The sequence below is a fragment of the Centropristis striata genome, chromosome 4 (assembly GCF_030273125.1).
Source record: "Centropristis striata isolate RG_2023a ecotype Rhode Island chromosome 4, C.striata_1.0, whole genome shotgun sequence".
Lineage (NCBI taxonomy): Eukaryota > Metazoa > Chordata > Actinopteri > Perciformes > Serranidae > Centropristis > Centropristis striata.
The window spans coordinates 12535736-12561564 of record NC_081520.1 but is presented as its reverse complement, the minus strand read 5'-3'; the positions used below and the strand labels follow the sequence as shown (position 1 = coordinate 12561564).

At 41.5% G+C, this 25829-nt stretch overlaps 1 protein-coding gene across 1 annotated transcript in view; it reads right to left on the bottom strand.

The window, feature by feature from the left end:
• Nucleotides 1-25829, bottom strand: part of robo1 (roundabout, axon guidance receptor, homolog 1 (Drosophila)) — a 233885-nt gene that overhangs the window by 124656 nt on the left and 83400 nt on the right. The window contains exon 3 of the mRNA XM_059330821.1: nt 20594-20683. Coding sequence (XP_059186804.1) covers nt 20594-20683 — 90 coding nt within the window. The remainder of the gene's footprint in view (nt 1-20593; nt 20684-25829) is intronic.

The following is a 25829-nucleotide window of genomic DNA, read 5'->3' as shown; positions in this document are numbered from 1 at the left end:
GAGTTCCTGAGCGTGCAGAATTTAGATACATGAGGCATGTTCGCCATGCAACACCAAACCAAACCCTCAATGCCACACTGAAGCACCTTTTATTTACTCAGCACTTTTGCACATCAACCTCACCTCTCCCTAGATGTCCACCTTTAAAAAGAAAAAACAACACCAGTGTCCTTGCCTCATAGTTTTTCCACCCACTATCACCCTAATCAGCACATTCGCTGCCATGAGGGACCAGTAAGAATATGCAATGTGAGCAGAGAGAGCCAGATCAAGAGTCCCCGCAGAGCTGGTGTGTATCATGGTATGTTTGACTGCTCCGTCCTCCCCTTCGTCCTCCCTTGCTCCCCCTCCATCCCCCTTCCACACCCTGGGGTAGCCTTTGTGTAGGCGCACTGCCCCCCCCTCCTCTCCACTCCTCACACACCCTCAGTCCCTCGTGAACCATTCTCTTCCCCTCCTCCATGCCTTACAATCGCCCTGTTAAGGCGACACAATGCGGCCTCTCTGTCCCCACAGGCTTTTTCTGCGTGTCGGCCTGCTTTATTTAAGAAAGGCTCTGCGCTGACCAGCCACAAAAAAGGCAAGTCTTAAAAAAAATTGGGGCCAAAACAAAAAAAATGCGGGGGATGGGGAGAGGATGAAGAGATTCCTTAAGCCCCCTTTCGCCACCCCACACATACACAAACACACTCCCCACCTCCCCATCTTCCCTCCTCACTCACGGCTATATTAGTGGAGTCATTTGGGAAACTAATCCACGTAAACATGCATAAGTGATGTAGAATCAAACGTGGATTAGCATTATGTAATTTGCTCCAGCATTGCTGCGTCTGCAAGACAAACTTTTTGCATTTTTCATAACAGGAAGCAAAGCTGTGGGAATTCAAAGCGTGCCATTTGTGAACCGAGACAGAAACCAGACAACACCTTTCATCCTACACGGACACGTCATTTATCACTTTCGCACTGACTGGCAAAAGGGAATGTTTGTCCTCCACGTCAACTGTCAGAACAAGATGCATTTAGTATACCGACTGACCCGTGAGTCTAATATCCCGGACACGCCTGCTGCTTTCTAGTATCAGCCAGCTCCAGACTAAAAAGCTTATATGAAGTTATGTTCCAGAGTATTCTTAGTGTGGACGGCTTAACTCTGTCTGGCTATACGTTTGTAGAGCTTAGACTGACAGACAATTTGACAGAAGAAGTGATACTTGCTAAATAAGTCATAACAGCGTTATCAGCAAGCAATGAGCATAACTCTCCTCAGTTGTAAAGTGAAGCCTGGTGAGACAGAGCAGTAAATTCCTCAGGAATTTCAAACACCGGGACACACGGGGCATTGAGATGTATCCTCAGTTTTACAAAATGATCTAAATCCTCCGGTTCTCCGTGCAGATGAGCGTATCAGTCGAGCTGCAGCCACGGCAAATTACAAACTATTGACGTCAGATGGATTTGTTAATTAATCCAATTAAGCAGCACTTTTAGGTCATTAGTGGAAGAGCAGTCAGGGAAAGCAGATCATTAAAAGTCACCGCTTAATTATCTGCCCTAAAACAAACTGCTTTGAAATGTTTATCTCGTCAGTCATTAATGACTTAGCCACAGTTCTCATGAACGGGAAGAGGACACGGGCTGCCCTCCCGCATTCCTCCATGTGGTTTCACTAAGCCAAAGTCTGCCTAATCCTGGATCTTAGGGTGTAAAACCCTGCTTGATTTGGATTAGGATCAGATTAATGTGTATTAGTGGAAGTTATAGAGATATAGCTTTATGGGCACTGTCAGCTCACACAGGTGTGAGATTTTTCAACTCAGGGAAAAGAGTCGACACAGCAGTCCTGTTGTGTTTCTCAAGACACTGGCTGCCCTCTCAACTAGGGATGTCACGATACCAGAAGTGTAGTGGTAAATGTCAAAACCAGGGAAATTCCATGATTCTTGATACTGAATTTGATACCAAGGTAAATCCCCTTATTTTAAAAAATAAATCCCTTTATTCTAACTGGCTGCCAAAGTGCATTATCATCCGTCTATTTCATTCCATCTCTGGCTGTCAGGAGGAATCCATAGTGCCTAAGTTACATCTGTAACTCTCAGTTTCTCTCCAGTGACAACCCAGCTGTCTCACTACCAATATTAGCTGCTCTGTTTCAACAATGTCAGGCTTAAAAAGCATGCATGCAGGCATTATTCTGTTGGGATTAAAGTGAATCTCAGTCTGGTCTCCCTCCATGTTGCAGTGCATGAAGCTCCCACCATGCGTTGGACTTTTTGTGGCGTGTAAGCAGGAGGGATCTCTGTGAGCTGTGGCATGAGGGACACTGGGTGACCTTGGTTTCCTGTGGTATCTGTGGTACTGTAGATTAACAAGTACTGTCACGTTTTCAGAATTTAGGCATCAACTTGGTGCCAAAAGTGTCCGTTCTAAAGAAATCCCTACACATGACATCAGTCCAGCAGGTTAAACTCTGAAAATCAGGTGGGGCTTTTTGGAACACTATTTCAAAAAACAAATTAAAAACTGGGTGACTGTGACAGGTTGTGGTTATGGGAGGAGGCTGGCTTTAATGAGTATGTTTTCAGACCGTGTGAGAGGTAATTGTAAAGAAGAAGACAGGAGACAGAGATGGGTCTCACCTGTGGTCTCTGGTCATTAATTGGCCCTGGTGCCTGCTGTGTGCTGTCATATCATCATGATGTAGGAGGTGGAAGGGCTCGGCAATTTATCAGCACTTAGGAGACAATTTGTCAAGACCTCAATGGCTAGGTGCTGCTGGGCCTGGGGCTGATTACTGGGGCACCACTCCCACAGCCTATATTTGTATCAGCACTAGTGTCAGACACGGTGCCATGCTTGGATATAATCATATAAAGAGCTTACAACAACATGGGTGATTTAAAAAAAAGTAATCTGATATTTGCCTTGAAATTATATCCTTCCTGTTAATATATATCATTCAAACAGCCCTTATCTCAGGAAAGTAATCCAGAGTGTCATTTTGAGTGTGAGAAGTAATGCCACCTCTTGCCCTCATCTGAATGGTACCTCTGAGGTGAGTAGAAGGTCTGATGAGCACTTGGAGGAGAGCTAACAACCATTTAGTGTACAGCAGGAGGACAGATCACCTGATAACAGGGCCAGACTTGATAGATGAAGGTATCAATTTACAACCTTCAGACAGAGCAAGGCGACTTTAAGCAAGTTAACACAAGTTTGACAAGGACAGAGGTCATCTCATCTCTCACCCTCTGTTTCACACTTACAAGTGGTTTAAAAATACTTTTATGACCAGGTCAGCAATGTGAAAATAATCTTGATTTTATCCAAAGATACGTTATAAACACCATTAAGGGATCTGATACTTTCCCTAGACTGGAATGAAGTAGTTAACCCTCCAATTAGCAGCAAATATGAAATCTTCTCCTGCCAAGTGGTGTGTAATCCAATTTTCCCAACACTGGTGTCTAATCCACGACCAATCCTTTGAGTATCTGCTGTCCAGTCCATCTCTATTAGCAGGCCCTATTCTCACGCCTCTCCCCAGAAAATCACCCCAGACATCCCCACAGCTCGGCGTAATTGGAAACCCTGGTGTCTGACGGTCTTTCTCACAGGACGGGACCATTAGCGGCTCAGCCCAGGCTGAGGATCCGGCCCAGGGTGGAGCAGATGGAGCCACCACCTAGAGCTCGAAACGCTCACCTCTGACCCTACTTCCTGTTTAGGTGCTACAGTGTTTCCTCTAACGACTGTGGTGTCACAGGCTTTACCAATCGCTACATCTCAGCCTCTTTAACGGGAAACAAAGACCCAATTCAGGAAACAAATCAGGAAGCATGAATAACATTTGAATACGCATGATTAAAGGCAGTGACTCAAAAACTGCGGGGATACGGTCACCAGACAGTGAAATAAGACCTTCCAGTTTGAGCATGATTGAGATTCCTTACATTTATACTCCTGCAGAAAGACTTTGAGGGACATAGAAACAATCTCAGAGTTTGGACAGGTAAGCCCTAATGGCTGTTCGAGTTTTATAATAAACAGTAGTGCAGGACCTGGAATGCTTTTACTAGCTTTGTTGAGTATTAAATAAATAAATAAATAAACTACCGTATACATGCTTTTGTTATCTGTTCCACTTTTACAGCTTTTCTTTGTGTAAAATGCCCCACTTCCTGCCATTCAGGGTGCACTTTTCCTAATGTCTTATAATGGGGTGGCAGGCATTTTCTTCCTCATAACTCTGAAGCAACTGACCTGGAAAACCCCGAGCTATCATGGCTAGGAGCTCTATAAAGACATCCATGTGATGGGCGAGGAAGAATAATGTGTAAGATAATCAGGAACAATACAAGCAGCACCAGAGGACAAAGACGACTGAAACCAAGCTGCAGTATCTCCACACAGGCTGATAAATGCCATAAAGCTGAATTAAAACAACAGTCAGTGAGAAAGACAACAAAAAATATGAATATGTGCTTTAAGATGCTGCACATTTTCATTTTTAAAGCATAAATAAAATGTTGCACTCAGCAATAAGAGTCATGCATGGGCAGAATGGTGACATACATGGAAACATGGTCTCCATAGGGGCTCATGCTGTCTGTATGACCGATGATCGCTGCTCTCTCCATTCATCCCACATGGCTTCAGCACTTTATGTGTGCTCAGCTCTTAAAAGTTAAACAACCCCCTTTACCCTAAGAGAAAAATCTCATTGTCCTGTATCAGAATGTCAGAATATCTTCCTCATTTCAAAGAGAATGAAAATACACCAGAGAGCCTATTATAAACATCAAATTGAGGCCCGAAACACACTTATTCCCTGTTAAACAAAAGTCCAATGCTCAGAAAGTGCTTTCTTATGGTGGGGAAAGTTAATGTCAGCATTCGCCCAAGGGAAACTATTTTTAACTATGAGGGCATATATTATTTTAGTTATACATTTTAAATTTTAATTGAATTAGTATAAATTAAACTGCTTTTATCTGCATGAACTGTAGTCAGATTTTATAACAAAATAAGCTCTGAAGCTTCATTAATTATTTAAGAGATAAATTCGGATTTTTTTCACCTTTGACCTTTTAAAAAAAAATTCAACTTGCAAACCCCCGAAATAAAAGTCGATAAACTACAAGATGATATCTGAATAATGATCACTGGCTTACCTGAGCACACATGGAGAAATCCTAACAGAAATACAAATCCAATAGAAGTTGGAGACATCATTCAACGCCTCTCTTATGGGAAATGTTCTTGTGTAATCCAAATTATTCAAAAAGCAATTTAAGCATCCGCTCCTTCATGTCAAACTGCTGAACAAAATCTCAGAATCCAGAGTTTGAAAATGTAACAGCCAAGAGTCACAAAAAGAAAAAAAGTATAGAGATATAAAAACAGTCCAAGAGCAGTTTATCAAGGTCTCGCTCTGGCTTCTTGCTGAAGATGTGAAGAAGACTTCAAAAGATGGAAACAAATTAAACAGTTCCAAGCAGCCCGTGATGTCAACACATGCTGTTTCAGATAAATAATGTCATGTGTTAAAACTAAACTGGAATATGTGAGCAGAAAAGAAGAAGAAGCTCTATCCTTGCTTTGATTTCATCCCGCTGCTGCAGTGCGCTCACACCAGCCAGGCGATCTCATTCAAATCATGTAGTTCCTTTGTGCAAAAGGGAGAAAAATAATAATAAATCCACTGTTAAAGTTCAGTCAAAGTGAGAAAAATAAGGCGAGCGGTCGCTGTAGTCCACGCTGAAAGGCTCTCTCCCTGCAGTCACATTATTTCAGTCCAGTTTTCAATCTGTCACTTGAGATCGGAAACTTTGCGAGTTAGTCCTGTCCTCCCTCATCCACCAGATCCAGACACAAGATCAGTGCAACTTTTCCATCACTTTTCCCCCGTTTCTTCTCCGGATGATCCTCGTGTGCGTCGCAGACCCGGATCCTCAGGCGAGAGGGGGGACACACGGATTCATATTCACAGCATTTCATTCAGGGAAAGCGGAATGCCTCGTCAATTGGTATGCGCCTTTCTACCCCCTCCATAGACCCGACAATGTTTCCCAGAGAAGAAATTTAACCTCTTCCCGCCTGGATCCCACTGAGCAGCGCAGCTTCACAGCGCACACTGGCAGACTTCTGTATTTTCTTTAAATATGTCCAATAATAAGAGAAACTTTAGAAAAACCGCCCGGACATGTTGTTTTTATTCTCTCTGCGGTCGCGACTAAAAACAAATGGAGCAGCCTATTCCAATAATATTCCTGAAGGGACTTCACAGTGTGCTTTGGGAACTTAATAGTTATTATTAAATGGTTTGAACATACTTTAGGGTTTTGTTTTGTCTCCTGTGGTTCCATAGTCCATTAATATTTCAGTATTAGCTACAAAGTAGATTTGCTAGATATGCAAATTTTTCTTTTTTTCTATTGAAACAGAAAAAATACTACTCATCAAAAACTGCCCAGACACAATATACACAATATACTGTATGCTATAGAGGTATATATATTTAAAAAATTTAAAACACCTTTTACTTATTTTACATGTCTCTAGTTTATATACAGGTCTATAGCATACTGCTTGTGTTAGACTGAGAGCTTAATTCATAATGTGTCCAAACAGCAGCCCGATTCAGATATAATTATAACCTATATTATAGCCTAATGTAAAGAAAAATAATGATAATAAAAGCGTACAGCTACTCCTACATGACTTAAGTTTGATTAAAATCAGACTACTTGACTATTTATGGTCATCCATGCTCCTTATTTATCATTTTCTTTAATGTGACATAAACTTGGGGCTCACCCATGTAAAATGTGTTTCTCATTTATCTCTCTCTCTCTCTTTTTTTTTTTTTTTTTTTTTTTTTTTACTTCTGTAAGCCCAGTTATCTCTGCAATAGTGTGAGTCTTCTTTTTCTTAGCACCTCTGACTCATAACCGACTGTGGACACACAGTACCTCTTTTAGATTTTTACAAAAATAATTTATAACTGTGCAGGTTATCCTGCATGAAAAAGATATCAAATGTGAAGGAGACATAAAAGACTTTCCCATTTCCCCTCTCAGCTCAGCTCAGAGCTTCTATCTCGGCTCCAGTGAGCATTAGTTACCAAACAGCGCCCTCCAGTGGACGTTTCCTGAACTTCCTGAAGACCTGTTTTCACCAGGAAAAACACTTCATGTGGTATTTCAGTCTGGTGACACATTAGTCATCAGAACCAAGGCTTTTCAAAGTGTGTCATGTTTCAAATAGTTCTCAGAAAACACGCCCACGTCTACTGACGTCTTGTCTCAGAAATAAGAGAGTATAAATAGCTCTCATAAACACATTGTTTTCTGCAGCACCAGACTTCGTTTAGCATTTTACAGCAAAATCACAAATGCAAGCACCTAAAACTCCATAATAATAATAAAAAATGAACATTAATGATCACATGAGCGGTTAAATTTTTTTATCAGTTTATCAACTGTCAGTGTAGATTCAGCACCCTGCTGTTTGCTCTAAATGTATCTATTCTAACCAATCTGCATTTAATACCCTGTGGATCCCTTCAGAGACCCTTACATGCCTCCTTGCAGCACTTTAAGACCCCTACTGGAGCCGTATGATGACGAATTCTACCCGACTGACATATTCAGACAAAAGTCCGCCTTTCCACTCTGAACATGTTTGTATTTCTCATTCATCCATGTGTGCATTATATTATAGTTTTACACACTCCATTCCCACTTGGTCCTCATGTGCCCTGTTTTCCTGAAAGCTTTTACAGACATAGATCTGTGAAGTGGCTGTTCAGCTGAATACCACCAATTGAAGAAAAAAAAATCCTCTAGCCAGCAGCAGGGGACTGTAACATAGAAGCAATTATCAGCACAGTCCAGAAGAGGAGGGTGTCTGGGAGGGCTGATTGCTACAAGAGTATGTGAGCATTTAAATTTGTTCTTGTAGCACAGAAAAGAAAACAAATGCAAAAATAAAACTGTCACACAAAACAGACACTGTAACCATGGGTTATTAACAGTGCTGTAACCTGTTTTTTTTTTCTTGCATTACCTGGAAATAATAGAATGATAAAAGGGGAATGTGCAAAATTTAGAAAAAGGCACTGAAGTCATCAAATTGCTATTTTTACTTGTTTTATTCTGTTAGATTTAAAAGAACCCCCCACTCTTAGAAGTACGCATATGCTTAAACCACTCTTGTGATTTTGCACATGGCCCCACCTCTATCTCCACATTTTTACCATTCAAAGTTGAGTCAAACCCTTTTGCATTCAGGTTTGGTTTCAACCTTCTTCTATGGTTGTCAAAAGAAGAAAAAAGAAGAAAAGAAAATCCCACAGTAAGCATAAGTTATGACGACGGAGCTCTGTGAACAGGGAGGCTCTCCGTCCTCTCCCTTGCAACCTTGATCAGACCAGCAGAGGCAGGAAAGATGACATATTGTCAAGGCTGGGATGGCAGCGGAGACAGCAGAGAGCTTTTAACACCACAGCTAAATCATTTTCACACAAAACAGCTTTCAAGAATATATACAAGGTACAGAAGGATAAAACTCCCCCGTCCTGGACTGCAAAGCACCCCAAGGCTTTTATACTTTAACAACCAGTAAAAAAAACTATTTCAAAGATTTGATGAGTCATTATTTTTTGTATGGAAGTTACATAATAAAGCACTTTTTTGTACTTACTGTGAACGATCTGGTTACATTTTTGTGGTCTGTTGTGGGAGTGCCTTGAAGTCTGGTGGTTTTGGTGAAAATTATTAGGCAGCCTTTTGCACCAGTGAGACTTCTGTGACCCGGCGAGGCGATTGGCCCCGTTCGGACCCTTATGGTCTTTAGGAACTCCCAGCATGACCAGCATGGCAAACAGCACCACCAGCAAGCCCACAATCTGCATGGTGATGTGTGTGGACAGCACACAGCCAGTAGATGTACATATAACTATCATAAAACACACAGTCCTTGCTGCTTCAGTGGCTGCAGACTGGGGTTCTTTGAAAAGTGGCAAATGATTAAAATCCAATCCAAAGATCCTCTTGATAATTCTCAAAAATAGCAACAAACTGCAAACATTGCCGCGCTTCCCGTGAAGAGTCCTTCATGCTGCTACCATTGCAATCTGCCAAATACATAAACCCCTGCAGTCTTGGCCAGTCTCCTAAATCCAGTGACAATGTTTCCCCCCAGAGTAAGATGGGATCTTAATGAGGGCAACTCTATATACAATGTGCATGGTGAAGTTCACTCCCCTCTCCATCTCACCATGCCACCGCTCAATGGAGAGGCTGTCTCTCATCTTCCCGGGCCTTTTTATGTCTGATAATTCTCCTTTTAATATTCAAAAGGAGTTTGTGGACGTTCCGTCTTTCTTATGATGTTTCTATGCATGCAGCAGGACAGGGGATCCTGTAGGCTACATGCTGAGTCCCTTTCACATGTGTTGGACTCCTCACAAAACCTAGGCCCCCTCAGCATAGAGGTGATGGGGTGACACACAGGCGGGGTGAGGCGAAGGAGCCCACATTCTCTTTCCACTGACTAAGACTATTAAATGGCTTTCATTCCCATCTCGTCAGCGCACTAAACAAGATGGCATAAAACAAAACCTTCCTCCTTCGAAAAGATACTCCCTGTTGAGAGGCAAACAAAACACCCTTTCTCGATAGACAGGAAAGTAAGAACAGTTTTCTATCCTCAGAAAAAGTATTTTGGGGATTTCACACTCCACAGGCTGAAGTTTTACCTCCTGAATATGTTAGGAGGTAAACAGAAACTTGTCAAAGCTGCGTAAAGAGTCACCTTGGACAGAATGTGGCAGTCACAGGTACAGTATGTCTGAGCTGCTTTCACAGGCACTTAGCTGGGTGATTTCCATACTTCAGTTGCGACACACCGACTACAGCCTTTTCACATTCATGTCCTGTCCTTGAAGAGCCATTCTTTTATTTATTCATTGTGCTACTTTTCTTTTTATATGACAGCAACTCAAATTTGTAGTCTTTGTGAGGTGGCAATGGGCAGCACTTCTCCAAGGTGTTTTGAAAAGATAAACATGAGGTAAAAGGACCGTGTTTGATCGGGCTCCTTTAACATTTTCCAAGACAATCAGTAAATAGCTGCAGGGTAACTTTGTCCTACTTCAGTTTTTGGGCTGTGATTCATTTTACAGTTACACAAGTAGCCCAACACCAACCAGCAGCAGTGTCTATGATGTCTGAGTGATCCAAGAAAGAGAGCAATGTCCTCTGACAATAAAGGCCAAGACTCTCAGGGCTGTTTTATGCTTATAAACAGACTTGAAGCTGTGTTGAACTGGTAAGGAGACCAGATAAAGCACTGGCTGACTAATGGCATCAATTTCTGTCATTTTAAAGCTCCGTCCTCTTCTACTCACCAGCCTCAATGGAGGACCAAAGGCTTAAAGTAGAGTGTAAACATATGGAATTGCATTTATTCAACTAAGCCAAAGTTTATTCAATCTCTTGCGGCATCTGGAAATCCCTTATTTTTAAAACTTCCTGTAAGTAGTAGCCGTTGGATGATTGATAAGTTTGGTCGCTCGAATCTGCAGGATATATTATGTTAAATGAAGACTGCTTCGTCATGCAGCAGGGTTACAGGGAGGCGAAGTCTCCTGCTCTGTCATGGCACTCCTGAGAATGAAATGATCTTCAGGTGGCATGACAGATTGTTAACATGGGACCTACAAAGACTGAAAGGAAGACGTGGGAGACAAGTGATTTGAGGAAGGAGAGGAGGGATGACCTGAAGTCCAGAGGAAGTTGGATCACATTGGTGTTTGTTTCACCGGCTAAAAGAGGCAACAAATCATTTCTGATTGGTTGCTGAGGGAGTGCTCAATGTCCAGGAGACACAGCTCAAGCCCCTGAAAAGTTTCTAAAGCATTTCTAACAGCAGGCTAGACCAACATTTTGATTTATGTCCATTTTAAAATATGAACATGTCCTGTGATTAAAAGGAAAACCCGCTCAAAAGTTACATGAATTAACATGGGCACATCAACAGCATTTAGACATCTGTCTTAAATGCAGCAAAGGGCCAAAACACTGAGATGGATTCAAATCACAGCTGGCCCATCAGACTAAAACCAGCCATATTTAGAGCTTGACACACATCAGCAGAGACTGAAAGTGAAGCACTAAGTGCAGTCTTGTCATATTTCTGGAACATCTACAACAGAAACCCCACTGATTGTCAGGCCATTTCATCCTGTCTGTCCACTGTGGACAATACTCTGGCCCCTCAGCTCTACACAAGAGCTCAAGAATGTAAAATTCTGGGCTCCATCCCAAAATAAATACAGTTAGCCCACTCAGATGAATCTCCCGAACAAGCCAAAAAGTCCTTTAAAATATGGAAAAGACTAGAAATGTCTCTTGTCACTATTATATTGAGTTTGCCTAGCGAGTAGGCTGGATAAAGGGACAGGCGAAACACAAAGCAAGTAAGATGCAAAGCAGAGTGTAACAAAACATAAACAGAAGAGTGAGAACATTCTTCTTCTCACTATAGCCTCTCTGTGCGGCTTTCAGACTTGATAAAAAAAAGACAAGGGTCCGGTGAAAGAAAATGACGGAGAACCAAACAAATCTGTTTCTGTTCAAGGAATGCCCCCATGCATGACGCTGCTGCAAGAAATGTGAGGCAAAGGGAGGAGGAGGGGGGCAGACACTGAGGAGAAAGAAAGAGGGGAGGGGGGGGGCTTCACAGGATGCCGCGACGAGGTTTGGAGCACAAAGCAGGATGAGGCGATAAACAGGCTGTTGCTTTTCCGCTTGCCTGCGCACACTGAATCCCTCTTTCCCTGTGTCTTTTAATGGGCCTCACATTAGCATCTGTTTAGCGTCAGCCTCGACATGGCCTGTGGAGGCTGATTAAAATAACCCAGCTATCACATAACATCCTGGCAGCAACATCAAAATACAGTCAGATGTTGGAATATTTGCAGCGACAGACGTTCAGGAAGTTAGCATGAATGTTCTGCACTTCTGTTGTCAGAAAAATGTTTATTAGTTGCTTCTGTTCAAACTCCGCTCTTGTGAGATCATGTTCCAAATGGAAAGATATGAAGTTTATTATAGGGGTAACAAGTAAGACTTTGCAGAACTTCAGCGCTACAGTATCCAATTTTTATGCATTTCCATGTGTGACTGCATGAGCATCACAGGAGATAAGATTGACAATGATTGCAATATAAAAGTATCTCTGACTGTCCTTGGATTGCTCTTCTTGTTGAGTGACCTGCGTCTCACTCCTTCCCTCATAAACATGCATACTGGCAGAAACAAGCAGCATTGTGTTTCATGCTTAATTGGCTTAATTGGTTTAGAGGCAGGAGAGCTTTAATGAATGACAGTGGGGCTCATGGTAGCTGAGCCAAGAGATTCCTTTGTTCTTATCACTGCTGGACCTCAGCCAATCACATGGCAGCGAGATACAAGACGAGATCCTGACCAAGAGCAGAGCAACAATCTGACCGTCATTTAAGTGAAAACATTAACAGCAATTTCCAGGTCAGATCCCTTCATTATTCAACATTATAAAAGTCATCAATAAATGTAAAAGTAAAAACTGCACCAGCTGTGTGCAGTGAAGCACCAGAGCATAGAAAGTTTTCTAGTATGTAGGGCAGTCTGTGCTGTACTGCATCTTGTTTTGTCCAAATTTTAAGGCCACCCTAGGGAGCACTTTATCATGTTTTGCTTACTTGAAGTGCACTGCATCATGTACCTCAGTTTAAGGGCAACCATTAGTAAGCTGCATCTCGTCTTCTTCACTTGAAAGGCACCTTTGAGGGCACTTCATCATGCTAAGTCTACTGCAAGGGCACTATAGAGGGCATTTTATCATTTAATGATTTTATCACACACACTGGCACACGTAACTTCACTTGGACTTGAGCCCTTTGACCCATGCTATGTGCTGCGAAAGTGCAATGTCAGCACCACTTTTCATGATTATGTTCCATCATACTTATACACTTATACAAATATTAAAAAAGCATTCAGGATTTCTGTAAATGTAATACTACTGTGTTGTTAAAATATCAGACTTGCAGAAGACGAATTATGAGTTGTTTAGGACTTAAAAACTCAAAGTTTTGGACTTGACTTGTGATTTGAGTGCAGAGACCTGAGAGTAACTTGTGACTTGCAAAACAGTGACTTGGTCCCACCTCTGGCCAAGCTAGTCAGGCTGTACTTTTGATGGGAATGTCATTCATTTTGAAGGTATTTTGTCTTAAATCAAAGTGGACAAATACGACCTGAAGATGGCACTCGATGAAAAGTCAACGGAAGTTTTAGAAATGTATCCTGAGGGGGACTTTAATGTGTGTACCAAATTCTTGACAATCCATCTAATAGTTTCCGAGATGTTTCAATCAAAACAACTGAGTCAACCTCATGGTGGCACAAGGGGAAAAGTCAGGAGATCATCAAAAAGTCAGTTGGCTTCATCCACTGGGGAACATTAATGTCTGTGCAAACTTTCAATGCAATCCATCCAATAGGTTTGAGATATTTCAGTCTGGACCAAGTTACTGGACTGTCTGACAGATGGACAGATCGACACTGATATCCCTAGAGTCACATTGCTACTGTGGGTACTGTGGGTCATTCAGTGCCCAAAATACATTCAGCACTTTTTGTGGGCTCGATAAACATTCCTAGTTCAAATACTTTGGTTTCCTACATTTTTTTCTTTCATAATATTGAAAAGAAATCAATCAAAGGAGTAAAAACCCAAATTGTTTTTCCAATATTCTATAGAAACCTCAACTGCAAACCCAATCTGCCACAGAGCTGAGAATTGATGGGACATTAATATTTTTTTTCTAAGTTATTTCTTCCAGAAACTTTTCCAGAACTGTACTTAGAATATCATTCTGCAGTAGTTGTGGTTTCAGTGGGGCCTTAGAGCCAACATCAGTGACTGATCTCTCTCTGAAGACCCCGAGCAGAGAAAAATGCAAAGACACTGCTCATGCTAAAAGCATTCCCCGTCTCTCACATAAAAAGCCTATTCTTTCTGTCTCTTTCCCTGGTGCGATCAGCTGCCAAAACAAACTGGCGCTGTGATGAATGTAATAAATATGATCGATGGGATATCTGGCGCTGCTGACCTCACACCACGCGCCAGAGTCCAGGGAGCAGGTGCTGCTCAGATTTACTGCCCCCTCCACCCCCCCCATCTCGTGATATCCTCTGCTCTCACACACAGACCCTGCTGAGACACAGCCGCACTGCCGAGTCTCCATAGCCCCAAACAGCTCATACCGAGTCTCAGAGAAACAGGCTTAATATCGGCTCTGACTGAACTTCATGTACAACATGACTATGCACGAATCAAATCATCACCAATAAAAGCAGCAATGATTTTACACATCATCAAGCCGTCAGTCATGGCTGACAGTTATTAGAGTAATTTCTGCTGGGAGGAGCACACAGGGCGGGAAGCACTCCTTGTGTGTTTGCTCATAAAGATGGCTAATTGATCTGAAGGCAGCGTCAGCGCAGGAAAAGGAACATATAAACTAGGCGAGGTGTTTTATTAAATAATAACAAAGGCGCTGCTGTAGGAGGATCATTTAAAAAATCTCTGGTTTGTGAGGGATGAGAGTTGCTCTAAAAGTTCTGTATTACCACTAATCACTCCAGTAAACTTTGTTTAATTTAACAAATTTAATTATGACAAAATCGATCATGTCATGGATGTGTGCAATAACCAGGACTGTATCAGCAGTACGTTGTTTTTTAAATAAGTTAAGAGCAATTCAAGATTGGATTTCCCTCTCAGAGTGGTAGAAGTCTAGTTTCTAGGGACAATTTGGAAACTCAGAGAACAGGATTACGGACAGATCATTTTAAGTACTTCACCCTTGTGAGTGATCAAAACATACACTTAACACTCCTGACTCTCAAGTATGCCTTATTTGAGCTCTGCAACATGTCAAGGCAGCTGTGAAGTTACAGCAACATTATGAAATATACGTGTAAGATGGTGTTGTCCAAGAAAAAACTACTTACTCTATGCTTTATGTTTCAGAGTGGTTGTACAATGTAATTGCTTTTGGCAAATAATGCTACTAAGCTAATACAATATTGCTCACACTAGTTTGTGGTCTTGCTCCGACAGGGTATTGAATAGATGTATTAAGAGGCATCTTTTGGGCCCAAAGAGCATACAGGGGTTTAGTATTAACATTATTGTTGCTGCATGGAAATGTAGTTACTCTTGAGTACCACAACATGCTTGGAAAACCGATATCTGTTACGTTAAGAAATCACAGCACAGAGAGAAGACACAACGAGATGGCGGCAGCGTTAGACAAGTGTTCTGCAAGGTAAAATTGCTGTTTTGTCAATGGAGTCTGGTGGCTGTGAAGAAAGCAATCAGTCCCCCATCAGAAAGGGTTATCCGACAGCAAGATAAATAGGTTAAAATACTATATAAAAATACGATATATTATATATAATATATAATATGTTTTATATATATATATATATATATGTTTTATATATAATATATAATATGTTTTATATATATATATACACACACACAAAAATCTATTTTTGAACGCATTTGGTCTATATAACTGCAAATGTATATTTCTGAAATATGTTAACAGCAAAATATTGTACGTGCCTGACTTTGTTTCCGGTGTGAACGGTTTACCTCTCTCATAATTTCCTTCTCCAGTTTGGACTTGTCTGAATTGCATTGCAATGAATAGGAATGATGGAAAACAAATAGTCACAGATTACATAGCCAAGTATGTGAACGTTTCATTTAGAAGTCAGTGTTATAGCAGCTATTATATCCACTAACTCCTGTGAAGTCAGAGAAGCCACAGCATTTCCTCCTCTCCTCTTTGCAATGTGACCTATTTACATCCTAAGAAAACACTTATTATCCTTTCACTGAGAAATTAAGCGTGTTTGACGGGGCCGGAGCTGCTGATTATTAGTACTTAGCAAAACCCTATCCAATCTTCTTCCCAATTATCACGAGGACACTAGAAACGTGAATCTGAATATTCTAATTTAATTCCCACCTCATAGTCTTTGTGCTTTCGACCTCACACACTTGTGCTAACTCCCATTTCGAATCTTATCCCCACTCCAGTGCCTCTTGACCACATTACTCCACTTTCTATTCTGACAAGAATGGCTAATAGACCTATTTCCTGGGATGGTGCTAAGCTAAGCTGTGTAGATCAGGGAGATGAAAAGAGATTGGATGGGGAACAAAAAAAACCTCCACTGGCCTCAGCAGCACAGAGGCTGTAGGGAAGCTGCGTGTAGGACATTAGTGCATGGTTATAATATAATTATATCTCAAGTGAATCGCTCCTCCAGGCATGGCCAGGGATTTGTCTCTATTGTTGCACTGGAAGGAAATGAGCACTGCTGCTGCACTGGGGATAATATGTGAGAGTGCAGCTAGCTGAGCATGTAGCACTCCTTTTGCTTCCTGTATCATGATAACCGTGGCACTAAGACTGATGAACATAAGTGAGTGTCATGGAGATGTGCCACGGTGATGCTGTGGTGACTCTTTGGTAATATATGTGGGGGTGACACTGTCAAGGAAATTGGATTTCAGGGTGAGGACTCAAGGCCAGAGCAACAGCACAGTAATGAGAGCAAAGGACGAATAGAGAGTAGAGCTCTCCATCTCTTTCATGGTAAAGCTGTCAGTGCCATGTATTCAGACACAGACCACTTCACCTCTGCATCAGTAAGGGGAAAACAGGCACCTGGTCTCCACCCACTGAACCTCAACAATATGAGGACAATCTGTGCCGTGATGAAGTGCGCAATGATCTAAGAAATGTTTATTACTCTTTGAAATAATGGAAGTGTTGTGAGCAACAACTTGTAGCAACATGTCCTGCTGATTTTAGTTCCTATTAAACTAGCTTGGTGTGTTATTTGATGTGCAATTAGAGACTGTGCAAGAACATTTCATTCATATTATTAAAAATAATGGCAGTGTGTCAGATTATGACTCACTTTGGTTAGATGCTGACAGCCTTCATTAAACGTTTAGGACTCGAGGTAAACATCACACAAAATGAACGATAAATACATAAAAAGTTGACAGTATAAGTAAAACACTATTTAAGCGCTTTTCTTTTGCTGTCAGAAAAAAAACATGAAAACATGTTTATTTCAGCTTTTTTTAGCCCACATTATCATTGTTCAATAATTTAAGTTCCAAAAATCAAAAGCAACAATAAACAGAAGCTCGGCACCCAACGTTTGGATGTCTAACCATTCAAATGTATCTGTACTTGTATCCCCAAAGCATTTTCACTATTCTGTTGGATGTTTTTAGGCAACTTGCCACCCCTCATTCTCACCAGTTATAGAATACCACATCCAATTACAGCTGTGTCTTACAATAACCAATAGGTTCACGACACCCTTTACTATAACACTAACACTCACAACTGGCTCTGTATATTGAATTTTAAGGCATATTGGATGACCCGTTTTAGTGCAGTATAAATAAGGCTTAAGGCAAATGTATACTTTAGTGAAAATGTGCCATGTGACAAAGTGTCAGCTGACAGAACTTTGTCACACAACACTTGAATGCATCGTCCGATGATGGTATGTGTTCTCACTCACAGCAGCCAGAGGTCAAATTCAACTGAGGCTTGTTTATATTCTTTGAGAGAAATGTCAGCATGTTTTAAAGTTGGCCATTTTGAAAACAAAGACAATTTTATGTTTGACCTTGTTTCCAGGAAGGAGATGTATCCCCCATGTTTCATAGAACTAGTGATGAGGGCAAAGCTTAAAGTGCACAATGACTCTTTGTTCGTTTATTTCTTCATAGTGAATAATTTTACATTCAGTTCAAATACAGTATCAGTTCAGTTCAGAAGTCTCTGATATGATAAATAAAGTAGACAAAATCAAAACTGACCTAGAGATATAATGCTGCATCATTAATGTTCTCTAACGTGTCAACCTGTACTTTTTCACTTCAGTATCAAAGATGTGTTGTTAGTATTTGTGTATGCACGCACAGAACAGGAAAGACTTCAGTTAATACATCAGCTGGCAGGCTAAAAGATACAAGTGTGAACAGGTTATCAAAATAATACATAGCCTGTCTCCATCTTCATCACCTTTCATATTTTCACCATAGAAATGAGGAATAATAACCTGCATTATGTGGTGTGTGTGTTGACAGGTAGTTTCTCCACTATCTATCTGATCTTTGTGATTGTTCAGCGTGTACTTTGTTCTCACTTCACCCATCCATCTGTACATTCATCAGTTCAGTGAAAGACTTGCTCTAGACATTCATGGGCGACCGATTTGAGCAAAGGATAAAAATCAGTATTACAGTGGACTCCTCTATTCTGCACTGATGACTGTGTGGCAGCCTTAAATTCCCTCACTTTCTCCCTATCTTTATTTCCATAACCTGACAAATAGAGCAGCTCTCTGAAGTTGCCGTCCTTTGTGATCTGTGACAAACGCAATGGTAGCTGTCAGCGGAGAGGGAGGATATGAGTGCTGATGTGCTCTGTGAAGTCACGCTCAGCCTTTCATGTCGAGGCAGAAGAACCAAAGACCTGTCTCCTCTGTGTGTGTCTGCCTGCCAAGCAGCGGCGAGCAAAGTGTAAGTGTGAGAGTTTTAGCGTGCCTCTCTAATCCACTGCCTTCACACAGGTCAGTCTCATTTATTATGAATGTGGAGTTCTGTGCAAAGCTCTTTGATATCGGGAAACAATTTAGAGCTGGCTGAGAGTCAGCGTCTTGCGGGACCAATAAAAAACACTTTTAATGTATTGCGAACTTCAGGTCAGCATGCGGATCTTTATAAAACTCACAGTAGGCTCTATTATTCCCAGGTGACATTACCGTGGCATTGCCTCGTACTGTGCCAGCTGTATTTAGTTTTGAGTAAAAACAGGTCAGGTTGCAGTATTAGTCACATAGTTGCGGTGTTTTCTCAACTCGAGACATCTCTATCCTTTGTTACAGAGATAGGTAAACACACCAATAAGTCATGGTGGACGGGTGACAAGGACAAAGAGCCATTCTTCCTCAATGTCATGTGTAAGAGTGGGATCACGTAAACAGTGAAACTTACTCATAAATCAATGAACCTCTTTCTCCATGAGGGTCACTGAGCTCACATGACAAAGACACAATTAAACACAAGCAGGCACCTAAAGGAGTCCTTACTGTGTTGCTTGAAGAAACACTCGGTTTTCACCTGAGCTAAAACTGGCAGCTGTCAAGATTATCCTCACGTTCTATCCAGAGAGTCACGCTCTCTGAAAATGGAGTCTTTGGCAGCCGCCCACTTTGTTCTATCAGCAGCAGACTGAGGTATTAGGGCACATTAGTCTCATTTCCAATTCACTGACTGGGCCAGATCGATTTCCTTCATTTTCATGCACAGATGGGATTAAATGGCCAGATTAAAGATGAACTCCTGGCACTGTCCACCGGACAGATTTATCATTCTAGAGATAAATCCAGATGCAGTGAGGCAGCTATAACATGATTTTCCTCTTCAAATTCCCATTCAAAGCATGCCAAGGCTGGTGAAAGCTGGGAACTTTGACTACATGCTAACTCAGAGTTTAAATTGAAAGATTCCTGTGCTAGTAGTTGTTTGGACTCAAACTTTTGAAATGTGTTGGCATCAGTGACAAAAGGCGCAGCGTGATACTGATGATAATTGTATGATTTTGTTGTTTATTTTTGGAATTTCAAACAAAATAAAATCTAGAGCTGCCAAGCCACCGCACACAGTGATGAAGCTCATAGCAGTTTTGGCAGCTAATTTGGACTTTCTTTTTCTGCACAACACTTCCTGAAGCTGTGTGCGGTCCAGTAAATCACCTCAGGAGGTAGATCTCCTCGCTGGGATAACACACTGAGAACACTTTTTTACCCTCACTCTGGGGGAAAGGGCCCAAAAAAACCCAAGTAAAACACATGAGTCATCACTAATTTTCTCCAGACCAGATCCAGTCCCTCAGGTGGGGACCCCATTTCGGGTGCTGAGGAGACAGTGGCTGCATGAGCTGATGCGTTTGGAGTGGCACTCTGTGTCTCCTTTTCCCACAATTCTCCTCTTTCAACACTCAAAACTGAGAAACTCTAAGCAGCAATCACAACACAAAGATCATGTTTGAATATGTGGAAACACGTGGAAACTGTTCTCTGACATTGAAGCTTATTTATTCACTGTAAAGGCTTTTCAACTTTCGGGGGAATTCTGTTTGGAAATATGTAAACATATGGTTCCCCAAATGCATTTTTTAATCCCCTTGATTACTTTGCTAAACAAAGGGCTCATATGTAACAGGTTTGTATACCTGGTGTGATAGACAACACATGCTTTGCTTGATTACATGTGAAAAAATAATAATAGTATCCTGTTTCAGTCCATGTTTGATCTAATGTATTAAATAAGCAAATTTCTTCACCTAGGAGCAACTTGATATTTCCCAGTGGTTGTGTGTGTATGCAAAGACACATTTAGCATCATGAGAAAGCAGCAGCAGTACCTGTGTAGCCCAAAGAGTTGTCATCCTCGTGTTCGGTGGTGGGAGCCGGTGTTGCCCCTTCGCTGGCCCCATCCTGAGCGACTCCCGTCTCTGTCAACAATAACACCACAGGGACTGAGAACCCAGACGCATTCTGCCCACTTTCCCCACCCACGGTCCGAACCGCCAGCCCTCTGCATCCTTGACCCAAGCAGAGAGCCAGCACGCTGAGGAGTGTCGGGCTCCATCCTTGTAAACTGCAGAATCCAAACACCCACATTGCACTAAGCAACCTAACAACCACAATCCCAGCAGCCGTGTATAATCCGAGTGAGTCTGGGGGGACAGGAGTCAATCAGTCGTCCATCAGAATGATGCAGTCTCCAGCTTGTTTCTCTGGACTCAGCGGGAGGTTGTTCTGATCTGTGTTGGATTTGAGTGTAAGTGTGTGGGTGTAAAACAGAGTCATCTCTACCGTATCAATAGCCATAAGTGGCTGCACCCCTAAGGGAGCACATGGGCAGGACAGAGGAGGGAGGGCCAGGGCACACTCTGCATGATTGACAACGCCACTATGCATGCACACACACACTGTGCACACACTCCTGATGCAAATAACAATGATGCACCATTAATTACTAATCAGCTCCTTTTGATTCCGGCCCGTCTTTGTGCCTGTGTCTTCTCTGGAGTGACAGGTTGAGTGTGTGCGACAGGAGGTGTGAGGGCGGGACAGTGGGGGGAGGCGAGAAAAAGAGAGGCCAAGGGGTGTATATGGCTTATGGGGGAGAAGAGAGGCCAACTGTGCCCTTATGATGGCTCTGTGTGGAATAAATCACACTTGGCCATGCCCATTTTCTTTGTGACCCGCTGACAGGGGGTTAATTTGGGCCGGGTGGTTGGGGTGGGGAGGTAAGAGGAATCATAATCAAAGAGCATCCAACCCTTTTAGCTAACTGAGTGGCAGTCTGTCGGAAGTATCTGTTTCCTCAATGAGATCTGGCATCACTTCTGATAAACAGCAGACGGGCGGACAGAATCGTTCATCGGAGAGTGCTTTAGAGCACCCGAGTGTGAAGAAGAGGGTGACCCGTCACTTCATCGGCCCCTCCCACCCGTAGGAGGACACACAGCAAAACAAAATCTTCGCAACTTTTTCAAACACAGTGATAATAACCCCAAATCTTGCTTTACAACAGTTTTTGACTCATCAATAAGAGTAAACACAAAAAAAGACATTCAAAATGCAGTGATCATGTCCCCCCTGCTGCTCCTGTAGTGTTGCAAATTAATGTGACAGTTAAAGGCTCTCACGCTGGGCCAAACCTATTATCTGGCACTTCTCTGCCTGTCTGTTTATCCAAATAGCGGCATCTGAGTGACAACGCTTCAGGACAGCAGAGCTTCTGAGTCACACAAAAATAACCACATAGGTCACTCAGAGTCATGCACATGAATGGAGTACGATGATACACACAACACATGAGATGAGAGCGTGCTCGACATGATGAAACACAGACATCAAGCAGAGTCTGATACACTGTCTGACACTTACAGCATGACACCACTCAGATATATATGTAGTGTTTTCAATGTGTTCAAAACAGACAAATTAAAAACAAATGCAACATCTGCTTCTGACAAAAAGTAGTTTGGTGCTGACAGCAGTTCTAGACTGAAACAAATATTAAAAAAACAAAGCCACAGGAGTCTTTTATATTTTTGCTTACTGCAAAAAAGTAAATGTACTACCACTAACAACATTGTACAGATCAAATCAAATGCTGTATGATACCTTTAAATGTGTAGCTACACTGTAGTTATAGACAAACTAGTAAAACGCTGAAGAAATATTAAAGGGCAATTTTGTCCTTAATAAAAAATACATGTTTTTCCTTGTTATTTATCAGTCCGGATTGTTTTTGTGTGAGTTCGCAAGTGTCAGAGATATGAGCCATAAGGATGTTTGCCTTCTCTTTAATATATTGGAACAATATGGCACTTTGCTTGTTGAAAAAACTCAACAGCAATGTCTCTTTCCAGAAACCACGACCAGGGAACTTAAGATCATCCACAGACCTTGTTGTGAGTTGTTTCCTACAAGAAACTGTTCCCAACATGATTTATGGAGTATCTTTCTGTCTGGAAAGAGAAAATGCTGTTGAAATTTTTGAATGAATTTTTTGGCGCTTGGAGCACCACAAGCTGATTGCAACATAGTTCCATTATATTTGAGAGAAGCCAGATATCTGCAACACTCTGCAACTCACGGCAAAACAATCTAGATCGATTAAAAGTACAAAAAGAGATAAAATATGTTGTTTTGTTTCGGGAAAAGAACACTATAAATAAATAATCCGGCCCTAATTAAAAAATAATAGAATTATATAAATATAAATATTACTATCAGGCTATGTTCTGTCAATTTTGACCTGAAGCCTTACTGTCTCTTCTCTTTATGTCTTCATGTGGAGACTTCCTCTGTCTGTTTCCCTGTGTGGTCCACAGTCAGAGGTCCAATTAGAGACCACTTCAGAGCTCATTAACAGGTGGCGTACCCAGCTGCCCCCAAGGCATCAAAAAGTCAGGACCTCAGTGTTGCCTCAGTGCCCCCTTTTAGCCTCAACACTGCACCCAGCTCCCCTGTTGGCCAATTAATGGGGCACATGTGCAGATAACTGACTGCTTACTAAAAAATACAAAGCCTGGCCTGCCCCCCTCCAGTCATTCCTCCTGGGCCCCAGACTCCTGTCCTGGCCCCGAGCCCTCCTCAAACATGAGAGCATGTCTTTTTTTTCTGGGTCACAGGCCCTTCTTCATGGATCAACCCGCAGGGCGCCACGCAGGCTTTCGGCCCTGTCTCTATACTGTAGCCATAAATTATGAGCTCGACTCTAACTAGATTTGACTGGAGTGCTTGTTGCAACACTGTAGCTATGTGGACCCAATCAGCACAACCCCCCTGTACAACCTGACATGGCAATAAACCTGATGTCTAACTTATTGCGCCTGTAGTCAAGGTTGTTTAGTTTGACAAATGTTTGGGGCTCCTAATAGATGTAAAAGAAGAAGCTGGAGAGGCTAGCTGTTGTCTCATTGTCATCTTGTCATGTATTGGCAGCAGCGCTCCGGCCCCGGCAGCCTGTATAAAGTGATGGATGGCCTTAAAATGATGAGTGCGGGGAGTCTGACTCTGGGGCTTGTTAACAGCACTGACTGATTGTTTGCTGTAGCACAAGTTCCTTCAAACAGCCTGATCAGAGAGGCGGCATATTTCTGTAACATGACCTCGAGCAGTTTCAATGATTAAATCAGTTTCTTGGAAAATGTTCGCCCCCTAACATCTGTTTACTTTTTTATCTGATGACAGAGAGAAAATATGAACAGCCAACAAGAAACCTAATTGTGGGGCAAAGCCAAGAAGATTTCACTTCCTTCATTTGTAGCCTCCGTTCTGCAAGTTGAACATGTAAATGAGGTCACTGCTCCTTCATGTATAACCCATAACACCATCTAAAGAGCATCTTCATCATTTTGAATCCGAATTCAATAGCTTTCGCCATTACTGAGGACAGACAAAAAGAAGACAAACAGTGCAAAAAAGTCTTTCTCAGCATAAGCCAGTGTGTCCGCTTCATCTGTTTCCACGGCACCATTACACTCATTTCCATTTTGATTACACTTTCTTTGTTTTCTGCATGACTAATAGAGTTTTAATCAGGCTTTGAGATAATACATACATACGCAGCGAGCGCACACTGCTGCAGAGAAGAAGAAGAAAAAGGACAGAGTCAAAGTGGAGCAGCGTTTTTTGTCTATGACTCTTAAAATAACTACAGAAAATCGGAAGCGGCAACAGCCACATTTAACCACAAAGCCCCTGAGATTCAAGTCTGTAGATGAATAACACACTGTGAATAAGGAGATGCTGTAAAGTAATCAAATATCAATCCTAGCATTATTTTAAAAGGAAAACCACAATGGATACATCTCAATAGTTGTTGCTTTGATAAAAAAAAAATAATAATGGTGTAAAGACGTACACCATAACTGGTTGGATACATAGATGTCAAAAAAGGTTCATACATCAAATATGTAGATGGGTTCTGCCTAACATTGCTAATTAATAAAGCAGCAAAAAAACTATGTCTTGTCATTTATACACTTTTGTTAAGATATATATAACAAATATAAAAATGTGCAGCTGTTAAAGTTTGAAACAACAAACCTAGCTGTTTGCCCCTGCTGTCTCCAGTCTTTATGCTAAGCTAAGCTAATCGGATGCTGGCTGTATCTTTATACACTGTTGCCCATAAGGTTGGAACAAAACATTTTTTTTACCTCTTTCTATGAAATGATTGTGACAATGTGATTTATTCTTGACAGATAAAGTGTTTATCTTCTCACAACTTTTTATTTATTTTAACTTTTTATTAAACAATCCCTTCCAAACATATCACAATGAAAATTAAACCACAATAAACCGAGGATTGTGTTTGAAAACAAAATTATTCCAACTTTATGGGCGACCGTGTATTTACCGCATACCCAAGAGAGAGGTATTGATTTTGTCATCTTGCCAAGAAAGTGCCAAAAAAAAAGTCAAACTATTCTTTCAGGGCAAGAAAAACTTTGCAGAATTAAAATCCAAGCCACAAACCGCTAAGTTATGCTGCAGCTGTCATGAGAGAAAGCTGAGCAAAACACACAAACACACACACACACACACACACACACACACACACACACACACACACACACACACACTTGGCATCAGCTCTGCAGAACGATTGGCTCTTAACTTTCATCGTGCATGAAACACTGCCTCCACGTCCACTGTAAAGTATATTAATAGCTCATTGATGATACCTTTAAGTCCAGGCATAAAAATGACTATGCCACAGCCGTGTACCACACATCACTTAAGAGGGACAAAGTTATACATCACGATATGTACAGTATCATTACTGTAAGCCACACTGCCAAGCTACTAATACCCTGGCAATAAAAAGTCCTTTTTATTTCTGCACTGTAATTGCTCTTAACTTGATCGGTAAAGGATTAATATAGAATTTATTAACCATTTAAAACATGAAGACAAGAATGCCATTTACTGGACAATTATAGAAAGAAAGCATGTGCATGTGCTACTGAAAGAATGAGTGGAAGAAAGAGGGAGAGATCTGATTATGTCCCAGACCTAGTTTAACTTACTAACACACTACTATTAAGTTTTCAACAGCTATTTAAGGTTCTA